This window comes from Jaculus jaculus, chromosome 9, assembly GCF_020740685.1.
Source record: "Jaculus jaculus isolate mJacJac1 chromosome 9, mJacJac1.mat.Y.cur, whole genome shotgun sequence".
NCBI classification, from domain to species: domain Eukaryota; kingdom Metazoa; phylum Chordata; class Mammalia; order Rodentia; family Dipodidae; genus Jaculus; species Jaculus jaculus.
The window spans coordinates 131,732,531-131,757,976 of NC_059110.1; the positions used below are offsets into that span (position 1 = coordinate 131,732,531).

Sequence of the window (25,446 nt, forward strand, 5' to 3'; positions counted from 1 at the left end):
TTGTCTCAGCACCTAGCACAAAGGGAAATCAAAAGCCTAGTTTGAAATCTTGATATGACCACCACTCCCTAGCTATCAATCTTGGTTAAATGCTTTCCTTTTCTAAGTTTCCATTTCTTTGTATTTAGACTGGGGACTGTCCTTTGACCATCCTTGACCATACCACAAGACACAGGAAATTATTGCAACCCCCTTGGAAAGGAGGTGTGCTCCAAACGTACTCAGACTTGATTTCCACCTGATTCCTTCCGATGTCTATATGTTGGAAACAGCGGATAGGCATGTAAACTGGACATGAGTTCCCAAATCCTTGGCATTCACAGGGAGCCCTATGGAGCTGAGTCTTCTTTAAGTTGGTTCCACTGGCTACTATTTGGTTTTGTTGTGTTTGCCGTTAAATGTGAACTTCTTCTAAGGTTAAGCTATTTAACAGGGGAAGTGTGGAATTTTTAGAATATTGGTAGGTGCAGTATGGGCCCTGTCTTGGTCAGCTTCCCTTTGCTGGGACAAACCTCAAGCCAGACACAGTGTGTGGGAGAAAAGGAGGTTTATTTGAAGCTTACAGGTCCAGGGAATGTTCCATAATGGCAAAAGAAGCCGGCTCCCTTTACACAGATCCAAGCAGAGAGAAAAGCACCCACTACCTACCACAAACAAGCACACTGGGGGTGGGGGGCCCCCAGGCAGAGCTCAACACTCTGCAGACCTTTAGACTAGAATTCAGATCCTATGCCCCTCCCCCAGCGAGAGTCCGCCTTCTAGGGGCAGAAGCTGTAAACTCAATTTTAATTTATTTTTGTTTATTTTTATTTATTTATTTGAGAGCAACAGACAGAGAGAGAAAGAGAGAGTGAGAGAATGGGCATGCCATGGCCTCCAGCCACTGCAAACGAACTCCAGACGTGTGCGCCCCCTTGTGCATCTGGCTAACATGGGTCCTGGGGAATAAAGCCTCGAACCAGGGTCCTTAGGCTTCACAGGAAAGCACTTAACCACTAAGCCATCTTCCCAGCCCTAAACTCAATTTAAATAACACCTGACTCTGTTAGGGGACATAAATTCAAACTAGCACAATGCTCAAATAAGAAGAGCATTCTCCTTACAGGCGTGTGTGCACATGCTCCCCTTCCTGCTGGGCTTGTGTTATAGCATTTCTCTGCAGATCTGGGAAGCACTGACTCCTTAGCATGGGCTGTGGGAAAAGCATGGATTTTCTGCTCTTATATTAACATAACTAACTCTTGCTACAGGTAGAAATAGTAGCATTTTTACTGTGGTAGTTTTTTAATATTTTATTTGTTCTATTTAAATATGTGTGTGTATGAGAGAGTGCAGACAAACACCAGGGTCTCTTGCTGCTGTAGATGAACTCCATATGCATGGGCTACCTTGTGTATCTGGCTTTATGTGAGTGTTGGGGAATTGAGCCAGGCCAGCAGGCTTTGTAAGCAAGTGCCTTTAATTGCTGAGCCATCTCCCCAGACCCCTTGTTTTACTTTTTAAAAAAAGTTCAGGAAAATGAATTTCAAATTTGCATAGGTTTCCCTCTCCCACCCCCAGAAGGCAAGATCTGTATTTGTATAAGAGCTAAACCAATAGTGTTGGTAGGTTCGGATAGAGGCTTGAAGGTCTCTGGGGCATCCCAACAAGGACTGCTATTTTTGTCACTGTTCTAGAGTTCTGGAGGCAGGGCTTGAAGAGATGCATTTGGAGTCACAGCTGGAGGGAAGTGCGTCGCTGTGGCCTCCTGATGTTCACAGAGAGGAGCGAGGAGGAAGAAAAAGGCAATCCCTTTGCTTGCCTGCTCCCGCCTCACAGCCACCAGCAGACTGCAGCCAAATGCAGAGACTCTTGGACAGAAATGAGGGAGGAAAGTGCTGTGTGAAATGCTGGAGAGATGGCTTAGAGGTTAAGGTGCTTGCCTGCAAAGCCTAAGGACCCAGGTTCAATTCTCAGCACCCACGAATGCCTGATGCATGTGTCTGGAGTTCGCTTCCAGTGGCTGGAGGCTCCAATTCTCTCTGTCTGTCTCTCTTCTCTCTATGTCTCTCTGCTTACAAATGAAGAAATGAACGCCATTTTATTTTTAATGCAGAGTAGTCCAGGCCTGGGGACAGCGCACTTGAACTTTGGATTGTGTTTTCCATGAGCATTGGTCACAGGAGAAAACTTGCAAAAGTTAATCGATGGTGTCATTGTGATACCAAGTGGCTAGGGAACTTTAGAACACAGTAGAGATACATGTTTGCTTGTTGAATTTGAAAGATGCTTTATATTTATCACTTCAGACAAACCTTCCCTAAGTAGAAAAAAGCTGGAGATTCACTTTCCAAGAAACCTTCATTGTTTTTCAGCTCAGCCCCCATATTAGAAAAGGGAAAGAAGGGTATTGCTCAAAAGAACAGAGCTCTGGAAGGAGGTTAATTCAGAAGTAACAGAAATTCAAGGCCTGCCTGGAATACAATATGAATTCAAGGCCAGTTTGTACAACTTCATTCTTTAAAAATGTGCATTATGGGCTGGAAAGATGGCTTAGCAGTTAAGTACTTCCTCTGAAGCCTAAGGACCCCGGTTCGAGGCTCAATTCCCCAAGACCCACATAAACCAGATGCACACGTGGGTGCATGCATCTGCAGTTCATTTGCAATGGCTCATGCAGCACTATCTATCTATCTATCTATCTATCTATCTATCTATCTATCTATCTATCTATCTATCTGCCTCTTTCTCTCTGTCACTCTCAAATAAATAAATAAAAATAGACAAACAAAAATGTGAATTATGGGCTGGAGAGATGGCTCAGCAGTTAAAGGCACTTCTCTGCAAAACCTGACAGCCTGAGTTTGATTCCCCAGTATCCACATAAAGCCAGTTGTACAAAGTGGCCAATGCATCTGGAGTTTGTTTGCAGAGGCTAGAGGCCTTGGTGCACCTCATTCTCCTCTCTCTCTCTGTCTCTCTCTCTCTCTCTCTCTGTCTCTCTCTTTGTCAGCCTTTTTCTTTCTGTCTGTCAATATATGTACTGTGCTATACTCCTTTAATTCCATCACTTAGGAGACAGAGGCAGGTCACCTCAAGTTTGAGGCCACCCTGCTCTACCTAGCAAATTCTAAATAAGCTAAGGTTGCCTCCAAAAATATAGAATAAAGTAAAACGTGTTTTTAGAAAACAGAATGGGGCTGGAGATATAACTCAGTTTTAAAACCCTTGCCTTGCACATATATGGCCATAAACTCAATCTAGTCAGAACCACAAAAACAAAACAAGAACAACACAAAAGTAAATTAAATACAGTAAAACTCTCAAAGAGCTAGGAACTAGCTGCAATTGTGGAGAAGAAAATGTCTGCCATCAGTGTGGTGATCCTGACTCCCATACAGATGCCCAACGCCTATCATAGGTTAAGCAAATCCAAGAGCTAACATGTGGCTCTTTAGCTAACACATAGGCGGGGTATTGCAGTTACTTTCTCTTTGGGATAAAGCACCAGGCCACAAGCAACTGATGGGAGGAAATTTTTTTTTATTTTGGCTTACGGTCTTGCTTCACGATGGCAGGGGAAAGCATGGCATGAGCAGAGGCTGGGCATCCCCTCTGCCACATCAAGTAGGAAATAGCAGCAAGCAAGCTGAACTCTGGCAAATGGGGAGATGGCCGTTACACCCCAAACTTGCCCCCGGAAGCACACCTTCTCTAGCAACGCTTCACTTTCCAAATTTCCATCATCTTTGAGAACCAAGAATTCAAAACACATGAGTTTATGAAGGACATCTGGTTCAGACCTCCACACAGTGCTTCTCTCAGAATTATCCAGAAAGCTAGGTCAAAAATATAGCCTCCTTTGAAATTCCATTCTCCATCATATTACCGCCCCATCTCAGTCATTCTACTGACGTAGATACAGTCCGGGGGGGAGGGTATTACCATGGGATATTTTTTATAATCATGGAAAATGTTAACAAAATTTGTGAAAAGATAAAAAATAAAATAAAATAATTTTTTAAAAAATAGATCAATCCCAAATATCCTAAAAAATGTTATAATAAAAATATATATATAGCCTCCATTACTGTAATTGATGGAATGCTATTAAATTTAATATTTGATATTTTGCCTAAGAATTCCATTTCTGATTTCCATCCCAAGGAATGGTCAAGACATTTGCTCAGTGTCTGCTCACAAATGCTGGTAATTGTGTGGTTTAAAATAGTGAAAGATTGAAAAGAATCTAAATGTCTAGGAATGGAGGGGGTGGTTTGACTAAATCACTTACAGTACATCAACATAGTGAAATATGCAGTTAGATGTGATATTGCTTTGTTTACAGTTACACAGAAAAGGGTTTATTTGAATTGTTAAGTTAAAATAAAAAGCTACAAACTTATTTGGTATGATCCCTCAGAAAACACTTTTCTCCTTCCTTGTCTGTTGTCTGTCTCTTTCTCTCTCATTGGATTGAATATTTCAGATTGTTAATGATACCTTTGGCAAATTCAACCAAACTATATCTAGTTTTTTCTTAATCAATGAATGTAATCTCCCTATGGGAATGAGAATGGGAATATATAACCGACAACTAATAACAAATAACTAATACATTACTATAAGCTATATATTGTCTGCATGGGTATGTGTGTGTGTGTGTGGCTGCACACATGTGTGCTTGTCTGTGTGGAATCCAGAAATTGACAGTGGATGCCTTCCTCGACTTATTTATTTTTTTCTTTGAGACATGGTCTCGCTCTTGAACCCAAAGCCCGCGATTCAGCGAGTCTAGCTAACCAGCTGGCCACAGGACCCCATCTCTTAACTACCCAGCAGTGGAGGTGCCGGCCGCCTTACCACCCAGCATTTAAGTGGGTTTTGAGGATTAAATTCCTTGTCCTCATGCTTATTCCTTGGTCCATTTACCAAGTCTATTCTGCACATGTTGTTTGTTTTTTTTTCCCCCAAGTGATGTTGTAACTGAAAAGATTCTAGAGACCATCAAGAAGTAAATTTCTCCTCACATGGCTAAGAGACTGGACACTATGGGGGACAGTGACAAATCGCTTGTAGAATTGGAGGTGCCTGAAGGAATCACACTGCCCATTTGGACTTTACGGTCACAAGAGGACAGGGTTACACCTTCTGACTCCTCTGTGTGCTTAATCAGATGAACAAACATCAGTTGCTGGGGAACCTTCCAACATCACCCTGAGCCACGAAAACCAGCCACCGTGGAACTAACGTCTTCTCTTTCCACGTGCTTGACCAAGATAAGTGCGGGAGCGCAGGCATGGCGTCCAGCCACCGCCAAATACTGCGCTTTCAGATTTGCCCCTGACCATCACTGAGTGATGGACAGGCCACCTCACACAGTGACCCAATTCTGTCATTACTGGATTAAGCAAAGATGATGGAATTTTGGGAACTATTGAACAAATATGTTTCCATTTATCTCTGATTTGTTCTCAGATAGTCTTGTAACCTTGGCCATGAATGATTTAGGAGACATATAACTTCGTAGATGGCTGGCTGGGATCCACATAATTATGATGGTTCCTGTTTACTCCTGCTTTATTTTATTTGCAAACTGTAACCTTGAAGACAAACAAATCTGTAATTAGCATGGGCATTATTTGGTGCTTGTAAATGCTATTAAAACTTCAATAGCAAACAGGTCAGTGTTTGCCAGGAGGTGGGGCTATGGAAAGACTGGAGGGAGGGAAGCCCATGGAAACTGCTTGGTAGTGGAGAAGCCCTATGTCATGAGCAGGAATGTGATTAAAAGCCCAAAGAACTGTGCACACTCCTACCCCCCCCCCCCACGCTCACACTCAACGACGCATTAGACCCGTGTAGGCCTGTCTCTAGCATTGTGCCAGCACCTGCTTCCAGGTTCTGATCGTGGTCATTGACTAAGGAAGCTGTGAGGGACCCACAGCAACTCTCTGTGCTCTTTTTACAACTTGTAAGTCTAAAACTATTTCCAAATCCAATGAGTTCATTTTTTTTTAAATGTTTTATTTATTTATTTGAGAGCGACAGAGACAGAGAGAAAGCTAGATAGAGGGAGAGAGAGAGAGAATGGGTGCGCCAGGGCTTCCAGCCTCTGCAAACGAACTCCAGACGCGTGCGCCCCCTTGTGCATCTGGCTAACGTGGGACCTGGGGAACCGAGCCTCGAACCGGGGTCCTTAGGCTTCACAGGCGAGCGCTTAACCGCTAAGCCATCTCTCCAGCCCTAATGAGTTCATTTTTAATTACATTTTAATGCGAGTCTTTCTGAGCAAGTTCACTATTCTCAGCAGCATCATACACCTAGTATAACAGTTACTTTACTGTGACCAGACACCTGCCCAGAAGGACCTTAAGGGAGGAAGGGTTGACTTGGGCATACAGTCGGCAGCCATGATCCCGCACAGCAGGGGGCGCTGTGGCAGTCAGGAAGCAGAGTGATGAACGCAATGCTCAGCTTTCTCCTTTTTATACATTCCTGGGCCCCAGCCCATGGGACGGTGCCTCCTCCATAGTTAGAATGGGTTCTTCCACCCAAGTTAGCCTAGTATAGAAAATCTTCACAGCCACTCCCGGAGATTTGTTTCATGTTGAGCCTAAATCCTGTCAAACTGACAACCAGACATTAACAATCACATCTAATTAAAGCAGCCAACACACTTCATTGAATAGGCAAAGAACTATAGCACTTAAATGATATTTTTGCTCGGCAGTCAGCATGGCAATAAGAAACAATAATTTATATTTAAAACAAAGTTGCCCATGAACTCCCAAGTATATGGTATGGACAAATAAAGCTGTATGTATGGCAGATCCTATTACAGTCTCCCTCGGTTTGTTCCCTCACCTCTATAAATACCAAAGCTCTCTCACACACTGTTGTGCAACATTTGGGTTCTTCCTGGAAGCAGAGCTTCTCCCATCTAGAGGCAGGCTTGGTCAAAGCAGTATAAAATTGCTACCCACAGGAAGAATTAACCAGCTGGATTGTTTACTTCCGTCCCTCTTCTGCCATGAGCATGATGTGTCCCACACAGAGCTGCCCTTCTTCCCTTAGCTCTGCGATGCGCAGAAGATGCTCCTGCCCTGGAGCTACTGGTAAAGAAACATGAGAGAGAAGTGAGACGGTCAGTCAGGGTCATTGGGGCGTGCTTTGCTGCTCCAAGCTCCAGTTACATCCAGGAGTGGGTGATTTCACTGGGCGGCACCTACCCCAGTCTGTCTTCAGTTTTATTTTATATATATATAAAGTCTGTATTTATTTGTGAGTCAGTGGCAGGGGGATAGGGTGCACCATGCCCTCTTGCTACTGCTAATGAACTCCAGATGCATACTGTACTTTGGGCATCTGGCTTTATGTGGGTACTGAGGCCACCATGCTTCGTGAGCAAGTATCTTTAACCACTGGGTCATCTCTCCAGCCCCTGCTTTCACTTTTTAATCTTTTTAAACCTATTTATTGATTTATTTTGTTTTATTTATTTATTTGTGTGTGTGTGTGTGTGTGTGCATATTGGTTCCACCGAGGAAGATCTCTTGCCACTGCGAATGAATGCCAGGTGCTTACATTACATTTTGTGTCTGGTTTTATTATGGGTGGCCTAGGACTTGAACCTGGGCCAGCAAGGCCTTTAACCACTGAGAAATTTGTCACAAGTGTCCTTTCACATTCATTTCTGAATTTGTCTCTTCGCATACTTGCCTGGAGGTTTTTTTTACTTACAAATCTATCAAGAGAAAAGCTGGGCCATGCTTTTCTGTATGTGCAAGGGTAGTATTCATGTGTTTTTGACACAAATATCATTCTAGCTTATGCTTGATTCAGCTATTTTCTCTCTCTCTCTCTCTCCCTTTTTTTCTTTTTCTTTTTTTTTTTAAGAGATTTTTTTTTTTTTGAGAGATTGTGTTCGGCTGTAGATAAAGCTTAAATCGTTTAAGAGAAGGAAAGCAAGAGGACAGAGAGCCCTTGCACAAGAGAAGGTAGAAGCAAGGCAAAGCCCACCTAACGCTCCAGGTTGTGGTCTTTTGTAGGTTCGAAATGGAGACTGAGCTAACCAGCCACAATGCCAAGTTCAGGTTTAATCCTTCCAGGAATCTTACCTCCAGGAAAAGAGAACTTTCTAGAGATAAAACAGATCTCGGGAGGGGACTCCTTTAGGCGGTAAGATAAAGATAAGACAAACCTTGTCTGACTTCCAGCAAGGTGGACACTGCAGTTGCAGGCTCAAGGACACACCTGCTTTGATGTTCAGGGTCCCCAGTCCCACTCCAAAGAAGTAACTCTGAGTACCACTGGGGAATTGGGGGATGACTCTTCTGGCTTCTTTGAGCTGAGTGGGGTCATTTGGTGTGCCATAAGGGACCCTAAAAGTGGTATAGGTGGAAAAACAGTCTCAGATAGATACTGGGGGGAAAGAAAAAAAGCAAAGACTTGGGGGTTTGGGGGCACACAGCAAATTGGGGATCTTTAAGGTTCCCATTCTTATAGATTTTCAGGCCTGGAAGGATAATCAAGGGGACACAGGTAGATGGAGTTAGATTGTCACAAACTATCTGAGTATGGACTGTCTGTAAATGAAAGGAGATAAAGTTAAAACACCAGCTAAGCACACAAGGTCCAAAGATTAGCAGAATTACTGTTACCAGAAAGGCATAATTGTCTTGCTCTTTTTACTACACAGCATATCTTAGTGATCAGTTTGTGTTACAGAAAGATCTAGCTTCCTTGATTTTACTGGTTCATAATGCTCCATAGTATAAATATATTACAGTTCATGTAGTCATTGACTTGCTGGAGGAGATTTATCTAGATTTGTAATTTTTTTTCCCCTTATTTTAGACAGAAAGCCAGAGAGAGAGAGAGAGAGAGAGAGAGAGAGAGAGAGAGAGAGAAGCACTCTGGGACCTCCTGGCACTGTAAACAAACTCCAGACACATTTGCCACTTTGTGTAGATGGCTTTACATCTTTACTAGGGAGTCTAACCCAGGCCATCAGGCTTTGTAAGCAAGCGTCTTTAACCTCTGAGCCATCTTATTCATTGCTGACAGCATATTGCTTATGCAGGCAAAGAATCTAGGTAGAGTTTGGTTTGATAAGTTAGTCTACCTGTCAAGGTGAATTGCACATCAGAATAAAATGGGGCTTCACTGAAAACTGCAAATTAATTCTTGTCACCAAATATGGGACTCCCTTATTCAAACAGGCAATATTCAATTAGACCAGCTTGATGCAAGGCCAAGTATGATCCCAAACCACAGTCAGAAAGGCCATGGGGATCCCCTCAAGTGATATCCAAGATATATAAAATCACCCTGCCTTTCATAATGCCTCCATTTTAACCACTTCACAAAAAAAAAAAAAAAAAAAAAAATTTAAACAGGCATTTTTTTTTTGGTCTCAGAGTTACAAAAGAGAAATTTGAGATAACAGTAACGATGCCAGCTTCACCCTGGGCACAGTGTTTGCAGTGTTTCTGATGTAGTCAGCATGTGGGTGACATTTAGACCCAAGCTTGCCTTCCAAGGATGACTCACGAGAACACATCAGATGGTGAAAGCGGGGAACTTTCCTTGGTATTTAGAGGAAGCAGCTTGCAGGAGCTGCACAGGGAAGTAGTGCCCCAGAGAATCACTCTGTGAAAAACAGCCCGGCCCAGATGCTCGGAAAGCCTGAACCCCTGAGACCTCAAGGGCAAGCATCGGAGTCCTCCTCGGAGAAAGCTCCAGGGTGTTTCGGGTAGAAGTGGAAGCGTGTAAGGCAGGGTGACCTCTGGCCAGAAGCCTGCCAGTACTTTGCTTGTCTTCGTACATAAAGGACACGTGCTTGTGAAGCAGTGTCTGTACCCACAGACACAGCCTCGCCGCCGTCCTCACCTCCCTCCCTGGCCCCTGCAGCCCAGGGAGTGTCTCGTTTCTGCAGAGCCTTCACTCTGCCCATTGTTAGATCATGCTCCACCCTTGAAGTCAGGTTGCAAACTCACCTAGAACACAAGGTCTTCAAGATGGCTGTACAGTCCAGCAAGGAGGTATCTAGGAAGTCCAGAGGGCCACCCCTAGCATTCCAAACCTGCACGATGTATAGACACGGGCCTATTTTTGACTGATCACAAATGATGGTGGTGGTCTTGGAAGAATCGTGGTGGAATGTTGAGGAGTCTTTCCAGGGAAAAACGAATGAAGTTGGTCTATTATAAAACAAAGGCACGAGAAGCAGGCTGGCACATGCTTTCAGTGGGATTTACATTTTTCATTGGTTGTTTCTTTTTTTGTAAGAAATCCAGGCTTAGATTTGTGAGTTAGATCTCATTTGTGCCTATGAAAAGTATAGTCCTTAAAACTTCCATTTTTTCCCCCACAGCCACACATACAGAAGTATCCGGGTGAATGTCTCCTTCTTCTCATCCAGCGTGCTATGGGGCCTGTGTTAAGTGACAGCAGGTTCCATGCTCTCCTTAAGGACAGATGTAAGGGTGTCGAGACTAGAGAGTAATAACAATTACGTATTTTTCAGTAAAAGGAGAAGGCTATTAACGTCGTAGTACGGAAGACTCATAGTCCACCAGCCAGTTCTTTGTGGCATTAAGTGTGACCAGACTTAGAGCATCTCACCTGTGGGGTAACTTTCTCTAGAACCTTCTGATGAGGAGTGATAAAAGTGTGTTTGGGAAGAGCTGGTGGAAAGAATGGCAGGCCAAAGGAAGGGTGGGACTCCTTACACTCTTCCAGACACAAAATGCCCTGGATATCCATGACCTCACAGTGCCTGGCACTACCTACACCGGACCCTAATAAAAGAATGAAAAGACAACGGCATCAAAATGAAAGAGAGACTGATTGGGAGGGTAGAGGATATGATGGAGAGTGGACAGAGAATGAGAGGTGCAAAAGGAACCGGAGGTAGACCATTGTATGTGGTCCGGTCTGGCAGGCTCTGGGAGGAGGCAGGAGCCTGCCTCACTGCCTTGGTAACTGTTGTAGCTCGTGGAATCTTGCATAAGGTAGCCATAGAAGGTGGAAGCCATCTCAAGCGAAGACACAGATGAGAGCCACTGAGTGCTGCCACCCAAATGAAGGCATGTGTGCCAGGGCTCCCGGATGTAAGAATCCCAGGGCTGCTCAGAACCTGAGGACCAGTGACACTTGAATTTGAGCACACGTAGGCTTCAGCTCTTTAGGGCCACACCCTTTCCTGGCTACACACAGACTTGTGCAAACACCCTCCAGGTCCCATCTCCTCCTGGAAGCCCAAAGCCATCAACACCTTTCAGTCTCCCATGGTTAAGACTGGCTGCACACCTGGTTGAACCCTCTCACAAGCTGTGCCTTGAAATGAACTTTGTCCTTAAAAAATAAAAAAAACTAGCCGGCTGGAGAGACGGCTTAGCAGTTAAGGCATTTGCTTGCAAAGCCAAAGGACCTTGGTTTAATTCCTCAGGACCTCTGTAAGCCAGATGCACAAGGGGGTGCATGCGCCTGGAGTTCATTTGCAGTGGCTGGAGGCCCTGGTGTGTCCATTCTCTCTCTCTCTCTCTCTCTCTCTCTCTCTCTCTCTCTCTCTCAAATAAATAAAAATAAAGGTAAAGAAAACGAGTCGGGAACATTTGAAAACCGTGTTTCCTTTACCTAAAAGGGGGCTTTCTGCTCCTGTTTTTTGTTGTGTTGTGATTCATCCTCCGTAATCCTTTACTTTACCTGAGGTTATTTCATGAACAGGTGGTGCTGTTTTATTTGAGTGAGTGCTGACTTGCCCAGCAAACATGACTCTATTCCCTACCCACTACTCAGCATGTTTAATTCATAAGCTGTGTGATGCAAATCCTCGCGTTGGAATTACACACAGAAAACCTAGGGAGCCCCTAAAGTGCGCAGTGAGCTGACGGGGCGGCCACGGCAGAGTCCCCACGCTGCTCACATGCTGCGGTTATGTAAGATGTTCTTACTGGGGAGAGCTTCGGGAAGAGCATGCGGGCACAGGCTGTACTAGTTTAGCAAATTCTTGTGGGTCTTAAATGATTTCAAAATAAAGGGGGGGTTCCATTTTTAAATTGAAGACTGAGTCAAAGAGACCATCTAGCATGGTCCTCTCCCTTGCCTTCCCTCATGCCCATGCTCGGCAGCCTTACCTTCTCCCAACCTTAGGGCTCTGTGAAGTCTCATTTTAACATGCTATTTCCACCCCATGGCTGCAGGATCCAGATGGCGAGATCATGACCCAGAGAAGAACAATGCTTTGTTCTTCAGTGAAAGAGAAACACAGAGTGCCCAGGGGCCTTGAGTTCTGTGGGTCACTGCGCGTCATCATCCGAGCCAGCAATTTAGGTAACAGTGATTCCTCCCATCAGATGAGGTGGAATTAATTACACTGGATAAGTCAACACACTCCTGCTTTCCGCTTCTGTGGTGCGGGCAGTGGAGTCACCCTGATGGTTAAGGTGGCATACCAGGTGGCCTGTGCCCTCAAGTAGTTTCATATGCACTACTTGGACATGAATGCCAAGTGACTTCCTGGGAAGGCCAGACAGACACAGTGTGCAGAGAAAACAAGAAGCAAGAGCGAAGAAACAGCCCCCTGCTTGGCCCCCTCATGGCCTGCAGCCCGCTCGGAGCACCAGTGTGGGCTGGCCTCGCCCACTGGCCTGTTGCATTCTGATCCAAGTCCTCAAAGCGTTTTGGGGGAACCCTGGGCCTCAGTGACATTATCTCAAGGCTCATATAATGACATTCTCTCAGATTTGTCCAGCTACTGTCAGTGTGCAAACCTTTCCGTACGCTGCCCGAGTTGAGCCTCGTCTGAAGCCCATGGCATGAACGGACTGGTTTTATTTCCGCTTTATAAATAAGTAGCACGACTGCTTCATGATCTTAGAAGTAGAGGTTGTGTCAGGGCTGGGGTCAGAGGGCAGCTGTCACAAGATCCTGGTCGATCTTCTTTTCGTAGGAGACTCTTGTTCATGTTGAGTGTGGCAAGCGTCTGCACACACTTGGTGGTCAGCAGGCAGGTGGTGTCATTAATGCCGTCGTCATACTTCTCAGGCAGGCTCCGTGACCACACACATACTTCAGGGTGTGAAGGACTCTAGGGCTTGGTGGCTGCCCAGACCTATGCAGGAGGTGGCAGCAGTGTCTTCCTCTCTTCCTAGCCCTCCCAGCAGTTAGAGCCTGTGGGTGCCATCTGGGTGACGGAGGAGTAAGAGTTACGCTTTCCTGAAAAGTGGGGCCTGGTGCCTGTGTGCCACATCAGTAGAGGGCTGTGTGACGGTCAACTGGCAGGACAGCCGCTCCGAGGCCTGCGGGCCCCTGCGTCCTCCACAGGGCTCAGAATGAGCTGCCATTTGTTATTCACTGCCAGATGCTGATGCCTCGTTTCTGCAGGGAACCTGCCTGCTGCTTTTCCCCCAAGCCTCGCCTTTGCCCTCCACGCTGTAGGACACAACCTTCCCTGTCAACATGAGTAGAGGTCATCGGTGCTCACTCCGGGCTGTTCTTCTGCTTGCTGCCTCATGTCTGGGATCTTGGAGAAATGGGTGGGCTGCTCCAGTGGTGGATGTCTGAAGCCCCCTTCACCCCATGTTCACAGTCACTACTTGCTAAGACGAATAATGCCTCGAGGAGGGTGTTATATTTTATACCCTAAGACGGGCAGTTCGGAAGGCCAACTAGCGGCCTAGTGAAGGAGTACCACTAATCATCTACACCCGTTCTCAGCTGCTACCTGTCTGACACACGGCCTTCTAAAGTCGTACTTCTTTCTGTCTCTAGGGTGCCTACCAACCTTGGGGGTCGCCTGCAGGGTCTGTTAAAATGCAGACTGGGATAGGAGAGCAGGCTCGGCAGATAAAGGGGGCTTCCCATGTGAGCACAAGAGCCTGAGTGTGATTCTCCAGAAACCATGTAACTGTCTGGGCATGACCTCACATGCCTGTAACCCCGGTCCCGGGAGGCGCAGAGACCAGAAAATTGCTGGGGCTCTACAAAGGGCAAGCAGATCGCATGTCAAGGAAACACAGAGATGAGCAGTGGAAGAGGAATACCCAGTGCTCTCTGGCCTCCGTACCCGTGCACTCTCGGGGCACCCACATCTGCACACACACACCACATCACACCTGCTGCATGTACACATGTGCAAAAAGAAAAAGACACAGAGACTGGATCAGGGCATGGTGACACTCACCTGTAAGTTTAGGACTCAGGGTGCTGAAGCAAGGTCTTGAGTTCAAGGCCAGCCTGGGCTACATAGAGCGACCTTATGTCTAAAAGGAGGATGTCTCTGTTCCAATAAAGTTTTATTTATAGAACAGACAGTGGGGCTGTGGAGATGACTTAGCAGCTTACTTGCTAAGCCTGCCAGCCTGGATTCAATTCCTTACTACCCAAAACAACAACAACAACAACAACAAAAGTAGCACTTGTATTTGAAGTTTGTTTGCAGTAGCAAGAGATCCTGGCACACACACACACACCAATAAATAAATTCAAATAAAAATAAAAATAAAACAGATTCTGGATTTGTTTCCCAACCTACTCCAAAAATGTTGTAATCTTAAAAATTAAAAAGATGTTAAAAGCCAGATCTTCATTCTAAATAGACCTCTGAAAGCTCCTGTGATGAGAATCAGATATTGGTCAAATCCTTACCCCAACCCCTGCAAGCCATGTGGTTTCTGTATAAAATGAGGATTAATAATATTACCATGAAAAACAAGGAGACAGGCTCCCCTTTACCAAACCTGGGTGAGGCTCCTGTGAGGGTTTGGTTTGCTGTTCTTTAGACTTTTTGACATGATTGAAGTAGTCCAGACTCTTATAGTCTATTCCTTTAAAAAGTAATCACAGGGGGCTGGAAGAATGGCTTAGCAATTAAGGCACTTGCCTGCGAAGCCAAAGGATCCAGGTTCAATTCCCTAGGACCCACGTAAGCCAGATGCACAAAGGAACACACGCATCTGGAGTTTGTTTGCAGTGGCTGGAGGCCCAGGCGTGCCCATTCTCTCTCTCTCGCTTGCTCTCTCTCTCTCTCTCCCTCTCAAATAAATAAAAATAAAATAAAATAAATTATATAAAAAGTAATCACAGTCACCCCTTTGGGTGTATGCAATTTAAGGGTTCCAACCTCAGCCAAAAGTGAATTATCGTATAAAGTTAAATCCCCAGATCCTTGGAGAACTAAATGCAAGACTGGCCTCTGTGTCTCTGCTCTTGAGACACAGTGACTGCACGCTAAGCCGCGTAAGTGGGCCACGAGGCTCCCGTTGCCCCTAGCACTGTCCCTGTGTCCTTCCCCTAACTTCCGTTGCACCAGCCCTCCTTCAGACCTGCTCAGGCCACTTTGGGAAGGTGCGTTTCACGGGGATTGGTCCTTGTGTTGAGCAGGAAGCTATTTTGTAACCCAAACAATACGTGAAGCACTTTTGGCTCAAGCCTCATTTTTGCATACGAATGAACAGAACCTAAGACACAGAGGGGGGTCCCGAGGGGGGAGTTGGGCATGATTGTACACACCTTTAGTCCCAGCACAGGGAAGTGGGGGAGAAGTTGGGCATGGTTGTACACATCCTTAGTCATGGCACTGGGGTTGGGAGACGTTGGGCATGGTTGTACACACCTTTAGTCCCGGCACTGGGGAATGGGGTTGCTGAGACAGGGCGACTGAAAGTTGGAAACCAACCTAGGCTGCATCTTAGTGGCAGGGGAGAGAAGAATTCATAGGGCCTCCTCTTTCCAGAACTGCTCACTCTGCAAAAGACAGCTTCAAAACCCTTTACAAAGATTAGCTTGTCCGTGTTTGACAGCTAGGGCTGACTTCACAGTTTGCAGATGAGACAGGCAGGAGCAGTCATTTGTCCAACATCTCATTTCTGGGAAGTAGCAGAACCCAGCCAGGGACTACAGAATCAAGGCTGTTGAACCATCCAGGCACGTGGTATATAATTTATATTTCCCTTCTCGTAACCTACCTGTGAATTGAGAAACATAAACTACTTAGGAGCTGGGCGTGATGGCGCACGCCTTTAATCCCAGCACTCGGGAGGTAGAGATAGGAAGATCGCTGTGAGTTCGAGGCCACCCTGAGACTCCATACTGAATTCCAGGTCAGCCTGGGCTAGAGTGAAACCCTACCTCGAAAAACCGAAAAGGAAAATAAATAAATAAATAACAGCGAGCTGTCATCTCAGCCCTCAGGATGTAGAGACAGGGGACAGCAGAAACTCAAAGTCATCTTCCACTAGTAATCGGTTGGAGGCCAGCCTGGGCTACACAAAACTCTGTCTAAAACCAAACCACAACAAAAGTTAAAAGGGCTGGAGAAATGGCTCAATGGATGAAGCATTGTCTGGAGAAGCTTGAGGACAGGAGTCTGGACCCTCAGCACCCATGGAAATGCCAAATAGACCTTGTGTCCCACCTGTAACCCAGCGCCCAGGTTGAGCTGTCGGCTCAGCTAACACAATCAGCAAACTCTGTCTTGAAGTGAGAGACTATATGTCAATAAAGTAGAGAAAGACCTGAGGCTGGAGAGATGGCTTAGTGATTAAGGAACTTGCTTGTAAAGCCTAAAGACCCAGGTTCCATTTCCCAGTAACCATGCAAGCCAGGCGTGCCTGGTGGTGCATGGATCTGAAGTTCATTTGCAGTTTCTGGAGGCCCTAGCATGTTCTCTCTCTCTCTCTCAATTTCTCTCAAAATAAAATAAAATAAATGAATAAAATGTTTTTTAAAAAGTAAAAAGAGACACCCAATGTTAACCTGTGGCCTCCATGCGCACAAACACGCAGGTGAGGGCACACGTGCACCTGCATGTTTATGAACATACATATGCAAAAAAAAAAAAAGTTAAAACAAAACAAAAGCACAAAGATGTTGAGTTGACCCGCTGCGCCTTGTGTGTTCTGCTCCAGAAGGCGATGGACTTGCAGTGGGGCTACAGGAAGCCTCACTTCAGCATTTCCAGCTCTCACAGAACCACCCAAGGGCACAGAACGTGTCTGAGATAGCACAGCAGCCAGAGGTCCTGGCAGCGTGGGCTGCGTCTGGCTTCACAGTCCGTTGTGCTTCTGGAACACTTACACAAGAGACTTCCGGAAGGATCCAGATCCAGGGTCATTCAGTTCAACTTCCCAAGCACCAGAATCCATGCCTGAGCGGTGCACAGCCTTGCTGGGTGCTGGGGAGACGGAACCGAAGAGTTCAAAACACTGAGCAAGCCTAGACTTCCACGATGACAGACCTGAAGTGATAGTTTCCATGGGAACCTTGTAATTGACATGTGCAAATCACAACCACTGAAGGGAAACGATGAGTTTTGTTAAGTCAACATGTAAAGTGGCCTGTACTTGGGAAAGTCAGCCAACATCTGTCATAGACAGGGAAGAGACTCAGGAGCCCCACCCATTACTAAGGAGCTATTGGCAGTTAGTAAGTGCTAAGGGAGAGCGAGTTATTCTCTTCATGATATAGCCCCTGGAAAATGGTAGGAATAAGAGGTTCAGAGGCGTGTAATGGGGATAAGAAAGAGTAAAAGGGGCATATATGATCACAATGCATATATGTATGCATGTGTGTGTGTGTGTGTGTGTGTGTGTGTGTGTGAACTTGTCAAAGAACAAAATTTATTGCTAAAACTATAAACAGAATACATAGTCGAAATAGGAAATTAACTCAGGTATGTAACACAAAATTTCTTGGCCTATTCATCATGACATGTTGCTTCTTGGCAATATGACTAGTGACTAAGGAAACAAAGGTGGGCCAGGGAAATGTCTCAGTGGTTAAAGGTGCTGGCAGAGCCTGTCGGTCCAGGTTGAATTCCTCAGTGCCCTCATAAAGTGAGATGCCCACGGTGGCCCTTGCTTCTAGAGTTTTTCTGCAGTGACAGAGAAGCCCTGGTGATCCCACACATATTCATTCTCTCTCTCCTCACAAATAATTTTTTTTAATGTAATGTGCCCACAAGTCATGCCCTCCACATCACGAGACTCCAAAGAACAATAGGGTGTAGTGTGGTGGTGTCAAGCCTGGGCATGGAGAATGGAGGGTGAGCTCGACTTCATCAGAAATGTGGCCCTTTCATGCCAAGAATGAGCACTGTATTTCTTCCCCCTAGGACCCCAGGAGCAAGCACAAGTTCAAGATCCACACCTACGGAAGCCCCACCTTCTGCGATCACTGTGGGTCACTGCTGTACGGGCTCATCCACCAAGGGATGAAATGCGACAGTAAGTTCTCTCTTCCACTAGACGGTCAGGCCCTGCCGTTCATACCCGAGTTTGCATGGCGAGGAAGGTTCGGTTATTTCTCAGCACCAGCACACTAACGGAGAGTGTTGGTTCAGGGAGGGATCCGGCTGAAAAGTGTCGCAGCTCGTCCCTGTGTTGTTTATCAAGCTACTTAGAGCCTGGAGAAATGGCTAGGTGGGTGCTTAAGTGTGCTTCCTGAGCGCACTGGGGAGAGGCAGAAACCTCCCAAGTTCAAATTTCTAGAACCCACATAAACAGCTGGGTGTGGCTACATGTACCTGTAACTCCAGCCTGCAAAGGGAAGCAGAGACCAAGGGAATCACCAGCGCTCATGAAAAACAGCATCAGGAAAAGACTGCAGCTCAAATAAAATTGGAAAACCAATGGAGCAAGACATCAGGCCAGTGTGGGTAAAGACGTGGGATACCTCAAGGGCCCATACACATACCTGCACCACACACATTCACACAAGCCCAAAACAAACACACGAAAAAGCAAACAAATGAAATGAGCCAGTCACTTGGCTTATAAATGAAGCTAGTGGGCGCTGTCACTGTGTGTGTGTGTGTGTGCGTGCGTGCATGCGGCTGAAATCTTCAATCCTTGTAAAATGCAGGCTAGCCAAACCCCACAGAAAACTCCCCACCTCCACATTCCACATTTGGTTGACTTCAAAATAAGCTCAGCAACCATACTCATTATCTGCCTCTGTCTCTAATTAGTGGGTGGACTGTGGAAAAATCCAGCAGGATCTCCTTAAAACCGAAGCTTAAGTGAGCATAGAGACCAGGACAGCCTCGCACTCGAGGGTGCTCATCCACCTCTTTATGAGCCATCGCGTCTATAGCAGTTCAGTTCTGGGTGGCATCGCAACAAGAGTGCCTTGTGTGCATCTCCATCAGATACCAGAGGAAGGAAAAACAGCCACAGAAACGCTTTGATTTGCTAATTCTTACATTACCAGTTTCCCCAGGCTAGTTGTTTAAATAAAAATTGATACTTTTGGGGCTGGAGGGATGGCTTAGCAGTTAAGGCGTTTGCCTGCAAAGCCAAAGGACCCAGGTTTGATTCCCCACAACCTATGTTAGCCAGATGCACAAGGGGGCACACATGTGTGGAGCTCGTTTGCAGTGGCTAGAGGCCCTGCACGCCCATTCTCTCTCCCTCCCTCCCTCCCTCCGTCGTTCTCTGTCAAATAACTTAATTAATTAAATTAAATAACATTTTTTTTAAAAAAATCGATGCTTTTAGTACCTGGAAAGGCAACGACTAAGCCCAGTGTTTGTAACAGACAGGCAAAGGTTGTGGAAATTTCAGTGTGTCCTCATTCATTGATGACTACTGGACTGACCCAAAGCATTATCTTTGCATTCTGCATGAAGGAAACAGTGTATATGAGTTGGAACATATGTACATCAGGGAATTCATTGCAAGCTTCTCAGAACACAGGGATCGTGCTCCTTACAGACCTCAACAGTTTAACGCCCTTGCCATCCAGGCCAGGGCCTGTGTACTTCAAGAAATCCTTGGATTACAAACACCTGGTTTTCAGATTTTTCTGGAAATTCTGATTCTAAGTGCATTCATGTTTTTATCTATTTTAAAAACTTGGAACAATAATGGACAGCCACATGTGTTATGTATATGCCAACGTTGGCAAAGTTGGAGTGACAGTGTGAAGCTTGCATCACCAGCCTCACTCATAAGGCAGAACTCAGCGAGGACTCTGCTGGGCGGGAGGCGTGCTCTTCCGCACTCTTCCAGCTTGCACGAACCAGAGATCATAGCTGCTGTACAACTGCAGCAAAATACAGAGTGAGGTGAAATGCCTGGGATCTTTTCTAATCCGTTTTCTGTTGCTGTGACAAAATACCCGAGACTGGGTGCTTTATTAAGTGTAGAGATATATTTATTTTGGAAGTAAGAAGTCCAAGAGCATGACACCAGCATGTGGGATGATCCTTCTTGCTATATCAGAATATGACAGATGGCCTCACGGTGAAAGACAGCCCAAGTTTGGCAGCTGACATCTTCTTCTCTTCATACAGCCACAATGCCACCATGTGAGCTTCCCACAATGACCTTTAAAATCTCATATAATCCAATTTAATTCACAAGGGCCTAGCTTCCAAATTCTATCATCATGAATTTAGGGATGAAGTTTCCAATGCATGAACTGTTTTGGACATGCATCTATGTGGTCTATGTTTGTGGTATGTGTCATGCTTGCATGTATGCATGTATTTTATATACGTGTGAGCTCATGAGCATGTGTGTCCATGTGCACCTGGAGGGCCAGCATCAACTCTGGTGTCTTCATTAGTCACTCTCCACTTTATTTTTGAGACAGGGTCTTACATTGAACCTAAAGCTCACAGATTAAGCTAGACAAGATAGCCAACAAGCTATAGGGGTCCCCTGTCTCTGTTTCCCTTGAGCTGGGATTATAGGTATATGCCAACATACCTGGCTTTGACATGGGCGCTGGTGTCTTCATGTTTCATCCACGGAGCCGTATCTCCTGCTCCCCACATGCATTTTTGAGGGACACATTTCTACCATAACAGATATCAACTAGGATCCCTAACTGCTGATTTGAGGGTTCTCTTCTGATCAGAGGGCTTCACTGGTTACCCATGAATATCTTTATAACAAATAAATGGTATACATTTGAATTTATTAACTTAAATTTTTGCTAATGACCCGCATCTGGCTTACATATTAGAATTCTCTTTGAGATTTCTTTGAGAAGATGGGCTCCATTACAAACTTTTAGAAAACCACCCACCTCACCATTGCAGTGTGTGTGTGTGTGTGTGTGTGTGTGTGTGTGTGTGTGTTTTCCCCAGAGTTTTGGCTCCTTTCTGGAATTCTCAGTCCTAGGTAATGAGCAAATGAGCACCAAGAACCCAATTCCTACCTTAACTTCTTTCATCTTTAGATTTTTATTTACTTCTTCATGTGTGTTTTGTGTGTGGAGGGCGCATGCTTGCAGCTGCAAATGAACAGAAACTCATATACCACTGTGTGCCCAGGTGCTAGGGATATGAGCCAGGGTCAGCAGCAAGCTTAGCAAGCAGGAACCTATAACTGCTTGAGCCATGTCCCCAGCCCCTACCTTAGCTTAGGAAGAGACGCAGCCTTCCCTGAACCGACCCTTGCACGTCCTATGCCTGTGCTCTGTGTGCAGTTCCAATGGGTGGAAGAAAAAAAAAGTTAACAGTCACTTATGTCAGCCAGCCTCTGAGTTTGTTGAGTTCAAAGGGGATCAGAGGGAGCAGACATACTTCCCAAGATAGAAAAGCCAGGCTGGGTGTGGTGGTGCAGCCTTTAATCCCAACACTCAGGAGGCAGAGGTAGGAGGATCACCGTGAGTTCAAACCCTCCCTGAGACTACGTAGTGAATTCCAGGTCAGCCTGGGCTAGAGTGAGACCCTACCTCGAAAAACAAAAACTGAAAACAAAAAAGCTAGTAGAGCCCTTCCCTCCCTTTGGTCCGTATTTGTTCTGGAAGCTCTGGCATCATGTTCATCCAGTTGCGTCTTGTGCTCAGGTACCTGAGGGTATGAGTTGGTTACCCCAACTTAGGTGACTATCACTTTTCAAAAGCCTTTAAGTATGCTGGCTGAACCCAGGGAGCACGCAGCTTTGTAAATAGAGATCTCATTAAATCCACATTTGTAAATTGACTCATTGTTCTTTCCTGTGTCCATTATCCTGTTTTCAATGTTTAATCACAGTACATAGGCATTATTTATGACTATTTTACAATATATGTTACCGTATCCAGATTAAACACTGGGAAAGACAAGGATAGGAAAGCTGACCTTGTTAGCATCCCAGGGAGGGTTTGTGGGGGAATTCCAGCAGCCGTCCCCTTTGAGGAAGCTGCAGGCACCGGGAGGGTGGGGTGGAACATCTACCCAGGCTCGTGTTTGCAGTCAGCCCTTGGGATTCTTCTCAGGGTTCCTTCAGTTCCCTGCAATAAAACTGATCTTTTTTTATCCTCCCCCTGTCTCGCCTACATAATGTCAGCCGCAAGGAATGGCTTATGCCAGGCATGTATTTGTTTTACTTGGAATAATATTTAAATATTTGAAGACAGGTTTAAAATATCAAACACAGGTTCTTTAAAAAAAAATGGCAACATACTTACACCTTCATGAAAATATCGAGTTGGTTGAAGAAGGGAAAATGTTATGAATTTCCTCTACTCAGTCCATAGATTGTCGCTGTCTCATTAGTGAACTCAGAAAGGCAAAAGGGAATTTTGGGGGGCAAAAGTATCCTCTGTCTAATATTCACAAGTGATATGTCTCTGGGTACAGTATTCATTAGCATGAGCTCTGTATGTATTTACCTGTGTGCATTTTATAGAATATTTGAAACGATCACAGAAGAACAAGCTGGGGTATTTTGGTTTAAGGAAAGACTGAACAAAATATGGAAGTGAGTATTTTAAGGGTATTGTCACTCACACGAAGCCTGTGCTGGAAGGGACATCTGCTAACAGTTCTTGATGTCACTAAAAACATTCTCGCAAAGTATCGAGTTAAGGGTAACTCGCTCCCACTTCTGCTCCTCAACCAAAACACAGAGGCAGTGATGGGAGCCCATATGGCCAGCCTTACCCTTTGCTTTCTTGATTGGCAGCCTGCGACATGAACGTGCACAAGCAGTGTGTCATCAACGTGCCCAGCCTCTGTGGGATGGATCACACGGAGAAGAGGGGCCGGATCTATCTGAAGGCCGAGGTCACCGATGAAAAGCTCCATGTCACGGGTAAGGTGTGCTGGTACAGAGGCAGCATTTTTTTTTTTTTTTAGGTGAAGGTCAAGATGGTGTGAAGGCAAGGTGAGACTGGGGCAGGTGACTCCATGCTGCTCCGGGCATTTGCCATTCTAGAAGCGTCACTGACTCTGAGTTTTCACCTCATCTTTAGGAGACTGCTCTGTGAAGCAGAATTTCCAAACACTCAATGCAAAATCACTGGCACCGTGTGGACCTACACATTCCAACAGCCTGGTCATCTCCTTCTCTCCCTCTAGTGACGAGGATGAGGAAGCCAATTAATCAAAATTCTGCTGGTGACACTGGAAGTAGGGCAAGGGAGGCAGATGAGTGGAGGATCTGGATCCCGAGTGGCCTTGGGGTGTGATGACCTGACGCATCCACCTCAAGGGTTGTGGCAGCCATAGAGGGGTGTGTATACCCTTTTGTGGTAGCTGTGGTGCCAGAATCTCACATAGATCCTCACCTAGAACAGCCAGTCCTCACAACACCTTGATTATTAGCCTTGTTTTTCAGAAATCCCAGAGAGATGATAGCTTATGACATTGCAGAATTAGTCAGTGAGAAGCCAGGATTGAAACATTCCAATTCAGTTCCTCTCCCGCTAATCATCATGTTGCAGGCACCTCCAATAAGTGGCGCAGCCGTGGCCTCACATTTCCTACGCATGGACCACAATACTGCATCTGGCTTTTCCTCTGGTTCCCACCAAGTCTAGTCTTAAGTATATGAACATACTGGAGCAAGTTATCCTGGAGTCTTGGTGGCCCAGGACTCTGCTTCCCTCTGTCATGACCCATCTCGTGTTGCTTTATGATGAGGCTGTTATTGTTGTCATGTGTTTTATTTCGTCCTTGGTGCTGAGGAGTACGCCTGTAGCCTTGTACTTCCTAGGCAAGCACACTCACTCACTATATCCCCAACCCTCCTCGTTGATTTATGACCCAGCTCTCAGACAGCAGCCTGTGTCCACGTCCTTGGGGCTCCCTCATGGATCACTGGCAGCCAGTAGCCTCATTCTTTGACAAGTTTATTCATATTCATTTGCCAGGGAAGGTATTACATTTCCATTTGTATTAAGGAAGAACTATTGTAAGCATTGGAAAGACTGCTTTTAATGCTATTTGCTTATAAATAACAGAAGATGTAATAGAAGAAAGGAAGGAAGTGTCCGTTTAAGTGGAAAAACATGGAATGCAGAACATGTCAGAGAAAAATTACTTTGGGGAATACCCTCACTTTTTTTTTTCTTTGAAAAGTGCACACAGTTTCTGCCTGGTCCTGACCTCTCAAGTCAAAATGGAGGAACACGAAGAGGTTCAGAAGAGCTGCTAGGAAAGGGGCAGTCAGCGTGCCTCTGCGTTCCGTACATGGATACGCTGCCCACAGCTAGCTGGCGGTCCAGATGGGCTGGGAATAAAGTCCTGCCAGACAGACATCCCTTTCTGAATTTTGTGTTTTAGAGAAGTTCCTGAGTTTTATTCAAGCCATCCCTGTCACCCTTATGCTTGAGGCCGTCACCTCTATGTCCCTAGGAAGAGGCTAATGCTACCAGAGCTGCTCCGCTCTTCTCTCTGCTCACCCAGCTCTCTAACCAGCACCCTCCCTTGCTGCCTAGAGGAAGCAGAGTTCTTTAGAGGGGAGGGACCGAACTTGACCTTGAGAATTCTTGCCATGTCACAATCTTGTTACTGTTAAGCCATACATGGGGCCAGGGAGCATGTGCCGAGGAGAAAATGAGTACAATACATGGTCTCCAGAGGTGGGAAGGGACAGAGGAGCCTTGGGAAGAAGGTCTAGTGGCTTGTCAGCCCTGGATTTCTCCTAACCTTCTCCTCTCTCCAAAGCCATCACTGTTGGAGAGAGAGCAGACATCACAGATGAACAGTCAGAGCTTAACTACGGGGTTGAAAGAAGGGCTTGACGTAAGACAAGAAGGCCTGGGCAGAGTGCTTAAAGGTCTGCCTGTCCATGATGTGTTGAGAACACACTGCGTGCTGGACCTGTCCCAAACCCTCTCCTGTAATGAAAGCTACAGCCCGATGGTACCTTGAAACACCCTGTCTCTTCTGTGAGCCTCCAGAGCTCCCAGATGTAGAAATGCACAGAGGGGCTCAGATGCCCTGACCAGGGAAGCACAGAAGTGGAGGAGAAAGGTCGGGTCTAGTCACGGCAGGGCTCATATCATGTCGTTCGCTCCACCACTGCCAAGACTTGATTAAGCCTGACTCACTGAGGTAGGATCATCATCTCAAGGGATCACATCTATCACTAAGCTGCATATGGACTTTCCCCCCATGCAACCAACCAGCATAACTTTAGTGTAGCTATGTAGGTCATATCTCTTGAGAGTTAAGTTTTTTGTATATATAGTTCTATTCTAGAAATGTAAATTCAGCACTAGGTTAATAATGGTAATGCC

At 45.7% G+C, this 25,446-nt stretch overlaps 1 protein-coding gene across 2 annotated transcripts in view; it reads left to right on the forward strand.

The window, feature by feature from the left end:
* The window catches only part of Prkca (protein kinase C alpha), a 447,179-nt gene that overhangs the window by 282,204 nt on the left and 139,529 nt on the right, over positions 1 to 25,446 (forward strand). For both annotated transcript variants that reach the window (XM_045157944.1, XM_004655131.2), the window contains exons 4-5: positions 18,101 to 18,212; positions 22,887 to 23,015. In XM_045157944.1, the coding sequence (XP_045013879.1) occupies positions 18,101 to 18,212; positions 22,887 to 23,015 (241 nt within the window). The remainder of the gene's footprint in view (positions 1 to 18,100; positions 18,213 to 22,886; positions 23,016 to 25,446) is intronic.